The sequence below is a fragment of the Seriola lalandi genome, unplaced genomic scaffold (assembly GCF_002814215.2).
Source record: "Seriola lalandi dorsalis isolate HSWRI2012SDOR001 ecotype SW California unplaced genomic scaffold, Sedor1 jcf7180002054795, whole genome shotgun sequence".
Lineage (NCBI taxonomy): Eukaryota > Metazoa > Chordata > Actinopteri > Carangiformes > Carangidae > Seriola > Seriola lalandi.
The window spans coordinates 2702516-2715180 of NW_019525348.1; the positions used below are offsets into that span (position 1 = coordinate 2702516).

At 46.7% G+C, this 12665-nt stretch overlaps 1 protein-coding gene across 1 annotated transcript in view; it reads right to left on the minus strand.

Moving 5' to 3' along the window:
• Positions 1-12665, minus strand: part of sorbs1 (sorbin and SH3 domain containing 1) — a 35812-nt gene that overhangs the window by 4388 nt on the left and 18759 nt on the right. Inside the window, exons 15-25 of the mRNA XM_087179179.1 lie at positions 12351-12400; positions 10219-10397; positions 6742-8211; positions 5522-5586; positions 5158-5328; positions 4459-4505; positions 3993-4107; positions 3618-3743; positions 3298-3492; positions 2621-3142; positions 1862-1957 (exon numbers count right to left, since the gene is read on the minus strand). Coding sequence (XP_087035305.1) covers positions 1862-1957; positions 2621-3142; positions 3298-3492; positions 3618-3743; positions 3993-4107; positions 4459-4505; positions 5158-5328; positions 5522-5586; positions 6742-8211; positions 10219-10397; positions 12351-12400 — 3036 coding nt within the window. The remainder of the gene's footprint in view (positions 1-1861; positions 1958-2620; positions 3143-3297; positions 3493-3617; positions 3744-3992; positions 4108-4458; positions 4506-5157; positions 5329-5521; positions 5587-6741; positions 8212-10218; positions 10398-12350; positions 12401-12665) is intronic.

A 12665-nucleotide genomic window follows, 5' to 3' on the forward strand; every position in this document is an offset into this window, starting at 1 on the left:
GGGGGGGGGAGACGAACGGCGAGACAGGAAGGTAGGTCCAGTAAGTAGAAAGGAAGAAAAGGAAGTGATCCGGAAAAAGCCAGGAGAAAAAGCGGAGGAGATGTTGGTGGAGCCCGGGAGGAGACGCATGAAGAGGCAAGACACCAGAGTGAGAGCATGTAGACAGGAAACATGAAATATTAGTTCACTTTGTAGAAGATAATATTCAGTATGAACATGCAGTATTAAAGGGAAGGGAAGGTACAGCTGAAAGGAATATTTGGACATTTAATACTCTTTTTCTATTTCTTGCTGAGAGTTAAATGAGAAAATTAATTCCACTCTCATACCTGTCAGTTTAATGTGAGGCTGAAGCCAGCAGCTGGTTAGCTTAGCTTAGCATAAATACTGAAAACAGGGGGAAAACAGTGTAATGGCAGTGTAGAGGTGATGAACACAGCTGCCCATTTGGTGACCTTCTCACTAGATTTGGTGATTTTCAGGCCTCTTTAATGATTTTTATAAATCCAGTGAGCTTTTAGTCAGTCTTTAACTCCTCTCCTTGGAAATGAGTCACCAGTATTCCTCTGTAAACGTGCTCTCATGTGGCTGTGGCTCTCTGCGACCAGTTATCAGCCACATGCAGATGTGAAGGAGTTGTTTGTCTGGGGAACTCCTTTTTTATTTTTTGTTGTAAATGATTTAACTTGACTATTTAAGTTTTATTTTTTTCCCCTTGAAATACACAGAGTTTACAAGAGAGAGTTTATTCCAGTGTGTGCATACTCTCTGTTTCTGACACTTCAGCTCCACTCTTGTAGCTCTTGTATACGCGTATGAAACCAGGGATATGCACATGGCATAATCTAGCAACATCTAGAAAGGTTTTCAGCAGGTTTTGGCTTCTTCCTTTTGAAAATAGATGGCGACAATGGCGATGACAAGACTCGTACGAAATCGTATGACACAAAAGCCCCCACATCCTGTTTCTTTTAATGGATTAATCAAATAAGATATAACGTGAATTACTGAGCTTCAGACGTGCCGGTCTATGCCACTAAGCTGGCTGCTGCCTTCAGCTTCATACTCAACAGACAAACATGAGAGTGATATTGATCTTCTCATTTCCCTTTAAGCAAGAAAACCAAACTGTGTCTATTTGCACCAAGGTGAAATCATTGTAATCGTCTGCCAGGCGCCTGTTAAACACCACTACAGCAGAAAGGCTTTAGGAGGCCAGGTGAGACAGTATTCTCTTAGTAGTTTTAGATTATTTTTTATTATATTCAGTTTTCAGTCAGAGTCTGTTTAAGTTTAGGCACCAAAACGACTTGGTTAAGTTTAGGAAAAGATCAAGGTTTGGGTTAATAGACCCTTTCACAATGTTAACCATGTGTTAGAAAACCTTTCTGCTGGAACTTCTCACTGCAGTGGTCCAGCAGAGCCTAAAACCTGGGTATAAAAAGCCACATTGGCTATCTGCCCCAGGTGCAAATAGCATTGTTGACTACAGCCACCTGGGTGCTTGTCTCTCCCATGCTATATGCACCGAGTATAAATAGCCACATTAGCTATCCACCATGGGTGCAAATAGCATTGTTAGCTACACAAACCTGGGTGCAAATAGCATCTGCTAATTTTATTTCCCCAAAATATCGACCTATTCCTTCAATAGGAAAGGAAAGTCCTCCAATAACTCACATGTCTAACATGTAAACAGAAGACACGGTGGGAGTTAAAGATGATGACAGTCAAATGGATCGTTGGAAGTGATGGGTTGTAAAGTTAAACAGATAATGAAGTCACTTTACAAACTTTACAAACTTCACATTATTTTTGTAAATCTCCAACGGAGACCCAAGGAAACTATGTACCACCTTACCGCAAATGAGTTTACGTTGTTGTTATCCTGGATGTCAAACAGCATCACAGGGCTTCTGGAGCTCCGTCCATGATGGTCGACCTCATTCCTCAGAAACTGCAACAAAAACATCACATCAGCCTGGACGTTTCAAAAGTAAAGCTTTTCTCTGGCGGCAGCACCTCATATCCACCTGCTGTAAATTCTTGTCATACTTCAGACACAGTCTTCCTTGTAAGTTTTGAAATAGAAGCCAACATGTGAAAACCATAAATACTCACTAATAAATATGTCACTGTCCTAAATAAACCTCCAACCTCCAATGTCATCCATGTTATGACACCTCTGAACAGAACAACAACAACATGCAACCATATGCTGAGTTTTATGAAGACAAAGTAACACGAGCTCGCATATAAATAAATCCAGGAAATGCAAGCACGATAAGCACGGTATCTCCTCTCACAGTCCTTTACAGTTACGGGGAATCTGAAACAGAGCTATATAAAACAGACACACTGTAAATTTGCATGTTAGTAGAGCACACAACAACATGCAGACTTGCAGCCTTGAGCAGTGTGACGAGGTTTAACTTATTCTGCCTTTACTAAACCAGCAGATTCACCCTCCAACGGGCTCAAATCAACTTCAGGTCAAATCTACGAGTTAGTCACGTCTTCACTTCTTCACCAAACTCTGTTTTAGGGATCAAACTGTGGCTAAAAGCCCATGTTCCAGAGTGAGCCTGAGATGCAACACCACACACCATGCAGAAGATACCTCTGCAGGGCTATTTCGCCTGCTGCCCGGGGCTGCGCGGCCCCTGTCCCCCTCTGTGCCATCCCCCTCTGTCAAATCCTTCTCCCCCCTCAGCCAGCCCTCCAGCACCGGCCCGCCGCAGGGGCTGACGCTGCGTGAGAGACGTGGGGAGGGAGGGGAGAGCAGGAAGTCCTCTCCCTGAGGTGGGGTGAACGTGAGGAAGGGAGTTGTGGAGTTGGGTCTGGGAGGGTAAGGCGGGGGTAAAGGAGAGGCAGACGGGGAGGCCATGGGGGAGACGCAGTATGGGCTGCCGGTGATGGGAGGCACGGGGCTGGCAGAGTAAGGCGGGGGCAGGTACTCGCCGCAGCGGTAGGACACGGTGGGCAGCGGCGGCAGGGGAGGGGTGGGGGCGGCAGGAGGGCTCCCTCCTCCCACGGTCAGGGAGATCCACTCAGAGGAGACAGCGTGGACCTCAGGGGACACGGAGCGGCGGGGGGAGCGAGGGAGGGGTAGAGGGGAGGTGGTCAGGCGATTACGATAGAGCTTTACAGAGCAACATGATGAAGGAGATGGAGACAGAGGGAAGAAGAAAGGATGAGAGACAGAAAAGGAAAATGAAAGATGAAACAAATTGAAACAAAAATTGAAATGAAAGGTGTTTTTTCTGGATTCAGTCCCGTCCGGCTCAGAGTCCTCACCTGTGGAGAAGCATTGGTGCTGCGCTGCGGTGACTGGCTGACAGGAGGGTCGGGATAGTCCACCCCGTTCTTGACGCGGGGTCTTCTGTGCACCTCTACGTAGGTGACGGGGAAGATGCCTTGGCGGTTGGTGCCTGCGATTTTGCCTTCGTACCAGTTCTCATCAACTCTACGGATTAGCGTGATCCTCTCCCCCTGCACATGTTCAGAACATCGAAAATACATAATGTTCAGTTGGATAAAGGTTCAGGACTAATGACAAAAGCGTTAAAGTATCAGTGTTTAGAAAAAGTTAGTTTTGATTCATTCCCACTGCACACCTTTCTGAAGGACATCTCCACCACTGTGTCCCCGTTGAAGTTGAACCGAGCGACAGCCTCTCCATATTCCAGCACCTGCACCGGGGCACTTTTCTTTGGCTGGGCTTTCTCTGTGGGGGGGAGGAGCTGCACAACAAGACAAATAACAAAACTGACTATCCAAGAAAGAAAAAAAAATGATTCAAATTTTGGCTGGGAAAAATAGTACTATGTAAAATATCTTTAAAAATGCAGTAACAGAGGGCAAAGAAACTATTTCTGTCAAAAATATGAATTACTATGTCCTATATATTTTATTAAACAACAACGTCTGCTGCCAGCCATCCTTCAAGAATCCTCACTGCGAGAACAGAGAGGCAGAGAGAAGCCACGCACCTCAACGTAACTTCGGGGGAAAATACCAACTCGTCCATGATGTTCCCCTTCATACCAGTTCTGATCCACCTGTCGAATGATGTACACGATGTCTCCCTTCTGAAACGGCAACTCTCTGGAAATGTTCCAAAGAGATTTGAGACTCATAAGAAATGGAATAAACAACAAACTGTTAAGAGTGTGATTTCATGCAGACTGTCTGTCTGTCACTGACTAACCTATCTGCTGACAGCACAGATGGTCACACTCTGGTAGCAGTTACGTTGTAAATCTTTTCATTATGATTTTTCTCAGATTTTCTGGGACCGCCTCTTCGTCAGCCACCACGCCAGTAATCATTAAAGTCATATCTACTCTGCTTGTAAGTAAACACACAGGGTGGAGGCCGGGTGGAGTAATGACTTCACTGTCGCACTGGATTGCAATAAACCGTATTTACATACGAATTCTGATCATTTCCACTTACTTTAAAGTTTCAGCTCTGAAGTCAAAGCGAGCCATGGCTGGAGTTCTCTGTGGAGATACAAAAAGGAAACTTGAGTCACTCTTATTGTAATATTACAACTACATGAATATTCTTCTCAGTGTTGTACTGAGTCAGTGAAAGTTTTCCAAAAGACTAAATTCTCTTCTGTCTCTCTTTGGCTGTTTTCCCCTCTGTGCTTTGTCATTTATGTATACGAAGGAAAAGATCCTCTGGCATTTGTTGTGAACTGTAAATCTGCCTGACTTGTCCTTTCCGTGCCCCCTCTGTACAGAAATATTCAAGCAATGGCAGGAATGATGTGCTTGTGACTGACTGGGTTACTTGTCCTCTGGAGCATGCCCAGTTAGAAGCTACTGTGGGTTGTTTACAGTCAGGCGTGTCGGGAGGCATGTTGGGAGAGCAGGCACACCTTGGTAAACACAAGGGTGCAACTAATACAAGCTTCATGATCTAGATATACAGGTAGAGAACAGGCTGCCCTGTGGAAGTCTGCTCAACCACTCCTTCTATTACTGCTCGGAATATTTAACCCGGAGGAGAAAGCCATCTGTGTCTGCAAAAATCCTGCTGACAAGCCTTTGTCCCCCCCTCACCCCCCACCTCACACACAAACTGACACAGCATCTGTCATCTTCGCTTCCTGCTTACAGAAGGATAAGACACAGCCCTCTATTGTACCTCCACGCCTGATTTCCTCTTCTCCGCGTTATCTGTGATGTTGAGCAGGTCTCCGAAGCGTTCGTTAGTGATGAACTGGTGGTGCGTCGGGACAATGCCCGTGTGCCGCCTGGACGCCGTGTCGGCTTCTTCCTGTTCCCGCTTCAGCCGCCGCTGCTCCTCCAGGATTTTCTGCAAGCAGGAAACCAGACTGAACTGCTTGTCCCCTCCAGATATGGGTCTCCTCTCCTCGTTTATTCATGTGACACAGTCTTTGTGATGTATAATATATGATTTCCTCATTCATAACACAGCTCTCTTCGCATAAATATCGACAGTGAGGTGTAATTAATGAAAGTTTGGCTTAATTGATGAGGAAGTTCACCTCTTTGTCTCCGTGACGCCTCCGCAACACTTCGTCCTGGCTCTCCCCGTGAGCTGGGGACGAGTCTGGAACGGAAACAGAAAGAGGATTACACTGTGAAGCAATGTCCTCGTCAACCTCAAGGCAGATCACACTAATGAACGAAAATTTGCAATAATAATAATAAGATGATGATATTGCAGTCAATTCCTTAATCCTCCTCCTCCAGTGAACACAATCATAATATATAGGATAACTAATGTACAACCACGCATGCTTTAAATGAACACCAGAATCTCTGCAACACTAAAACAAAATGCACACACACGCACACACACAGACGCACATATCCAAAAAGCCAAATGTAAATCCTGCATGCACATAGGAATGAACACAGAATGACCCAATGTGTGTTCATGAAAAAAGCAAAACAATGCAGGACGGAAAAATATGAAATCTACTGTATTTTGGCCAGAAGAAAATAAACATGACGTCATGGTTTTACTGATCAACCAACCAGCATCCATTAGTTTACTGAAGTTTCATCTTATTAGCTGTTATTTAAGTTGGCTTCCCACACCACCATAGATGGTGAGAAACAACTATCAATGGTTCAGGTTTGTTGTGTCTGATGCTCCCAGTTCTGGCTGTTATGTTAAAAGATATCAAAACAGGAAACATCCCGTTTGACTAAAACAAACCTTTCATGGTGAGAGAATGAAAGATGGCAGATGTGAACAGTCCCCAAAAAGCAGAGAAAAATAAAATAAAATAGAAATACAGACATGGTGAGGCATCAATTTGAGAGAGCGTATGCAATGTTATATCATAATATCCTGCTTAAACATTACAGATGAATGCTGGGATTGTAGTTTAAGGGAAGGCTTGCAGGGTCAAGATTTGATATGAAACACAGAGCACTGTCTGAATCAGTGTAATGCTTACGCAGGCTCTTGCACTCTCTTGCATACAACTCAAATCTGATGTCACGAGGAGATATATACGTTACCAAAGGCTGCCTGAACCTCCTACAGTGAGGTGTTTTGAAATGGAAGAGCACCAAACAGCACACTCAGAATGAGATGGAGGCTTCCCTGTCACTTTGTAAACACAGCACACAGACTAGAGATGGAGGGTGGCGGCGTCGCTTTGTGGAAGAAAAAGGGACACGAGGTGAAGAGAGAGTCGGGATAAATGAGGAGAGAGGAGGGTGACAGTGGTGAAGGGATGGAGATAGCCACCTCTGCGGTGAGCTGCCAGCGGCTGCAGTAGGTTCCCGTTGGCGTCCAAGCCCTGCCCGTTACTCAGGTGGTCAGTGTTGCCTCCTTCTCCGTTACCCAGCCTCTCCAAGACCTCCAGGGAGGACAGGCGCTGAGGGATCAGAGGTCTGAGCTCAGGGGACAGACTGCTGGGCCTCTGGGTGCCCATCGTCACCTTGGTGGCTAACAGGGTTCTCCGAGTCTGGTGGGGCTGCAGGTTCCTCCGTGGCCTGAAGGGAGCGGGGCCCATGAGGAAGAGGTTTCCAGGCAGGGTGGTCTTCTTCTCTAGAGGTGGGGGCTTCTCCTGTTGGCTCGTGGCTTGCTGCCTCTCGTGCCTGAGGATGGTGGTGAAGCGCGTGTAGGAGGCTGGGCAGGAGCCTTTGCATTTGCTGGGTTTGAGGAGGAGCTGGTGGTTGAGGTGGTGCAGGAGGTGGTGGTGGTGGTGGTGGTGGTGGAGATGGTTGTGCTGCGGGGGGGATGTTGTAATCAGGGCTACGGGACTCTTTGATGCACTGACATTTTGGTGGATCAGTTCCGGGGAACTTTTACTGAAGATCTGCTCGACCTCGGCCTCGGTGTTGGAGGGAGACTCAGTCCTGATGTTGTATCCGTCCTCTGAGGAGGAAGCGGCCTCCTCCACCGTCACACTGCTCGGTGACAGGGCCTCCTCCCCAGAGCTCTTGTCCTCTGCCTCCGCTGGGGAGCAGGCATCTGTCTGGGTGGCATCGGCCACCAGCAGGGACTCTGCTGACACCGCAGACGCCATGTAGAGGTGGGCGGGCGTGTGGTCGGGGCTATGGCTGTGGCTGGAGTGCAGGGTGGGCAGGGAGGAGGAGCGGCTGGGTGCCGAGCCGGTCCGCTGGATGATCATTTCAAACTCACTGACCCGCGACGACACGGCGTCCCGTGGAATGTTACCTCCGTCATCCCCCTCTGACCTTTCACCCCCGTCGGCCTTTGCCCTCTCAAAAAGGGAGGCCAGGCTCCGGACGCTGCCGTGGGGGCTGCAGCCGGCTGAGCTGGGCCTCTGGATGTGATGCATGCTCCTGTACAGGCTGGAAAACTCAGACGCGCTCCTCCTAATTGCAGGGGAAACATTCCTGAGGCCGTCCGCACACTCGCTGCCACAGCTGGACTTAGAGTCTGAATATTGGCCGCTCTCGCTTTCCTCTGCCCCAAAGTCCATGTGACATGGCCCTGTGTACAGATCCTCACAGCTGTGGGCCTTTGGGTGCCTGGCAGCTTTAGTCCTGCTCTCCTGACTGTCACCACTGGGTGGCAGCAGCTTGGGCTTGAACTTGGAAGGCAGGATTTGGGGTATGCAGGCTTTGGCAGCAGAAAGAGGCTTCTTACTCTTACACTGGTTACCTATTGCATTACTGGCAAGAACCGATCGACTATTTACAGAGGAGCAGGGTGAAATTATATAGCCATTCCCACCTTTATAATCCACTGGCAAGCATGCAGGACAACAGAATAAACAACATATTAGATTACAATGGTCACAGGTTCACACACATACACACTAAAACAGGCACATTTCTAGAGTAAAGACCAGGTTCTATCAGAAGTAGATGAGAAGAGGAAGCAGACTTGATGCAGTAAAACATCAAGTCAGATGAGGGTTATACTAACAGCATGGCACTGCAGTGAAGAAGTATGCTCTGTAAAAATGGAACATTTTACCATCTAACAGATTACTGCATTATTATTATTATTATTATTATTATTAATATTATCATCACTGTAAACAGCAACAAAACAAGTGAAACTTAAAGTTTTAAAACAGCAATATGCCATGAAATGTTATGTAATGTTGGCCGTCTTCAAGGAAGTCTTACCACTAACATGTTTTTCCTGTTTTTTCATGTTAGGGCTGAAACTTTTCTACCATATGACTGCTGCATGTCCCTTTCAGCCTGCTGCATACAGCGTATTCTCCTCCTCCACTTTTAGCAATTAGACAGGCAGCTGCAGTGATAAATGGCCTCTGGCACCACTGTTAATACATACATTGCTCCGCTACACGGTTGTAAATAAAAAGTGTATCCTGACTCAACCTGACCAGTAAAATACGTCTTGTCAAAAACCTTGTAAATACTGGTTGTCAGGTCCTGGCTGCAGCAGTAGGCCTGTGATAGCGCTACAGATGGAGCCGGGAAATGACACAACACTTTCACATGCTGAGAAACGCTTCTGTAGCATGAGTGACCCATCTGTCACAGTCCTATCTGCCAGAAAAGCAAACACAGTGAGGAAGTCGACGAGATATATTTTATCCATGGCATGTGGCAAGTGAAGAGTTACAATTCCAGCCACTAAAAAGCCCTGAAGCAGGTTCAGCGCTTTAAAGACACAAAGATTAATACAGATATTTTTATTTCACGAGCACAAGACTCATGACGCAGTGTTTGGTTCCTAGCACTCTGCCGTTCCTTTGGTCTCGTCTACACTTTACCTTGTGTGTAGTGAACTGTAAGTGACTGTAATGATCAAGGTGGTGCCTCTGGCAGGAGGCTAATGAAAGAGCGTGCTAGTCAGTTGACTGGAGTGCCAAATCCATTTACTGTGTCTTTCCATAGTTCGACTGGATAAAAGCTAAAACAACAGCAACCCTGATTGTATCTGTGTCCCAGGACTGCTGACATTAAAATACTCATATTTAGTCAATATGGTAGTTATTATTGTGGAAATAGTCTCTAAAGTGACGTCTGCTGTGTGTCTTTCCAGATGTAATGTAATGACATGTATTGGGTCACACTGTCCCTTCCTTTCTCTTCCTTACATCTCCCCTCCTCTCCTCGGCCATGTGCGCAGGCATTCCAGCCCCTGACCTCACACTGACAGCTGACTTCCTCATGCCTGCCCACCCTCTGTGTCCCTCCTGTTTATCTCACCCATGTCTGGCCGGGTTGAGAAAAGCAGAGCCCTGTTTATCGTCCCTCCTCATCCATCCCCACTCTGGCCCTCCGCTCCCTGGCGCTGGAACGCTCTGGAGACTTGCCCTAAGCCTGCCTAGCGACTGGCGGCTCACAACTGGAGCAAGAGTAGGGGGGAAAGTCCCCAAGGTTAGCTTCCATCGACTTAGCAAGACAACCTCACTCCCTCCGTGAGTTTTCCAAAGCAGATGGCCAGTACATGTCTGATGAAAACATCCATGGCATCAATAATAAATCAAAAGCTGCTGAGGGGATGAATGCTGCGAGGTGATTGGCCAATGCTGTGAGGTCTGGGAGCAAAGAAAATGTGTGGATTCCAACAGAAAGGTAAACGGAAACACATGTATCCCTGTCTGACAAATCCAACGGTCCAACACCAGCGTCTGTAACTCATCGGTTCTGTCTCAGCAGGAAAGGCCTTTAATGGCCCTCCGTCCTGTCCAGCCCCACATCCACATACACAAACATACACACACCTTCCATTTTACTGGCCACATATGTAGAGTGGCTGCCATCCTACCTTTAGAGGAGGAAGAGCTGCCATGGCGCTTGTTTAGAGCCCGTAGACCTTGTAAGGGAATGTCGCCGCCCTCCAGGACGGCCTTGTAAACATGGCGGTCGCATTCTGGAGCCGCAGGCTCGCTTGTGGATGATTCTGTGTCCTTCTCCACCTCGCTGTGTCCAGACTTGCTCGAGGAGCTAGACAGCGGTGAGAGGAACGCAGACAGCTAATTAAACACAGTCAAATTCACTCAGAGGAGTTGTGTTACATGTTTTTATGATAAACAGAGGCACACAAATTGGGTAATGAGCTGTCATATGGTTTTTATTTAGCATATCTTGAGGTTCCTTTCTTCGCAGACTTGTGGGAGACAAAATAATCAGAGACAGAAAAAGTCAAACTTGAGAAAGAAAGTGCAGAATTTGAAGGCTGATGTTGAGAGAAGCCTCTGGCTTCCACACATCTCTTGGCATTGCAGAGAGGCCAACAGAACCGATTTCTATAAATATTCTCTGAACATTCCTGCATGGTGCATCAACGCCTGCCATGCACCTGTAGAACTCTCAGGTTTACTCTGTCACCCTGCTCATGTGTTACTCACGCTGCTCCTCTATTTGCACAGACAAACATGGTCATTAAACTGACAGACTCCATTATCTTATAGGGCAAATATAAAAACCCGCACAAACTGCGTTCACTGGGTTATTTTCCAAAATGTGTTTTACATCTGCACCGTTGCCAAGTCAGAGTTTTACAAGCTTTGCACAAATGTATGGCTACATTACTCTCCCTGTTCCCTTCCTCAACAAAAAGCTCTTTCATAGCTGTGAGAAAAAAAAAACATGTGCACTGCTGACTGCAGAGAGTCATTAAAATCATGTTGGGACTAGGTTTCGTACAAGAATTCACATAAATGCTCTACAGGAAATGTAGAGCACAGGAGCCATGCAAGATTTAAGAGGAGTCTCCTGGGGGAGTGCGGCAGTCAGCACGCTGCTAATGTTTATCTGGAGTGATGAGGAGGTCTTTGAGATGAAAGTTTGCATTACTGAATTCACTGATTGCTGCAAGTGAATTATGACAACGGCTTCTTTAGTGAAGCTTAAAATCTTCCATAGACTTCCATAGCTTTTTCTGGCATTTTCTAACTGTCATGCACACACAGTGGGCGTCTAATCAACATGCACATCTACTTAGAGGTTCATTCATTCACCTAATGACGCTGCACAGGCACATGTGGTTTTTGCATTTTCCAAATATCATTTTGACGACCAAATGTCTCCATTTTCAAACAGACCCCAGAGAAAAAAAAACAAACATCCTGCCCTAAACATATGTTCCTCTGAAGGAAGTCAGTTTATGACTTGAGTTTTCCTTTGAAAAGTCTGAGTGAACCTCCACCACTACTTCATCAGGAACCCCCTTTCCGTTCAAAATTAACAACAAAGCCATTGATTAAAAAGTTTGGATTGGGAATCTCTTTTCAAATACTTGGCCATGATGACATAATGATCGTAGCAGATGGAAAGAAATGGAGAGAGACGTTTATTTTCCCTGGACTGCAGCGCGAGACAGACAGCGAGCGGCTCAGTCCTAAATTCCTTACATTTTGCTACACAGAAAAAAAAAATTATAGAACAGGTCAGTCTCAGAAGACAAAAACAAGAGTGATGAAGAGCTTGGTGAGATTTGTCTTAACGTGAGTGAGCATCATCCGTCATTATCCAGCCGCTGCTCTTCGCTCCATTCACACACCCATTCAGAAGTAGATAACGGTTTTTAAGTTATGCAGCAGCTGGGCGACTTCCCTCTATCCCAGTGACATCCAGGTTGCTGTCTTTAAATAAATCACCACATAGCACCCATGTCTCCACACTACAACCACCCCCCCACACCCCCCTCCCTAAAAAACACCATGAAACACACACAGAGGACACACTGTTCTGGTAGCTTTTTGCCTTATTAACAGGATCTCCTCAGGAAGCAGGAGTCTCCCTGCTGTAGGCGGGAGACAGAGCTCGACAGGGTGGAGAAAGCTCTAACTGACATTTATCCTCATAACATGGCTTAAATAATCATCTACATACTGGAAGAAGGAAGCGAGATTTAAAGCACAAGTATCCAAATAGGAAGGAGAAGCATGGACTTACTACTGCTGCAGGTCAGGGGCTGTTTCCAGGGGGCTGAAAGAGGGGGCACTCTGCAACAAACCAAACAAAGAAGTCATTGATAGATCCACAGGAAGGTCTCCTCCAGCTAGAACAGAGGCAGGAGCATTAGCTATGGCCAGATTCTCTCTTCTCTTCCTCTCTGCCGTTCACTCGCTGCTCTGGGTTTCTGCCTCGAGCACCCGGGGTTCTTAGCCTCTCTGGACTGGTCTTGGCATGGAGGGAGTAAGCGTGTGTTTTGGCCTGCATGCAAGTTGGAGAAAACAAGCGGCAGTGAGGAGAGAGGGGGGTGGGGGG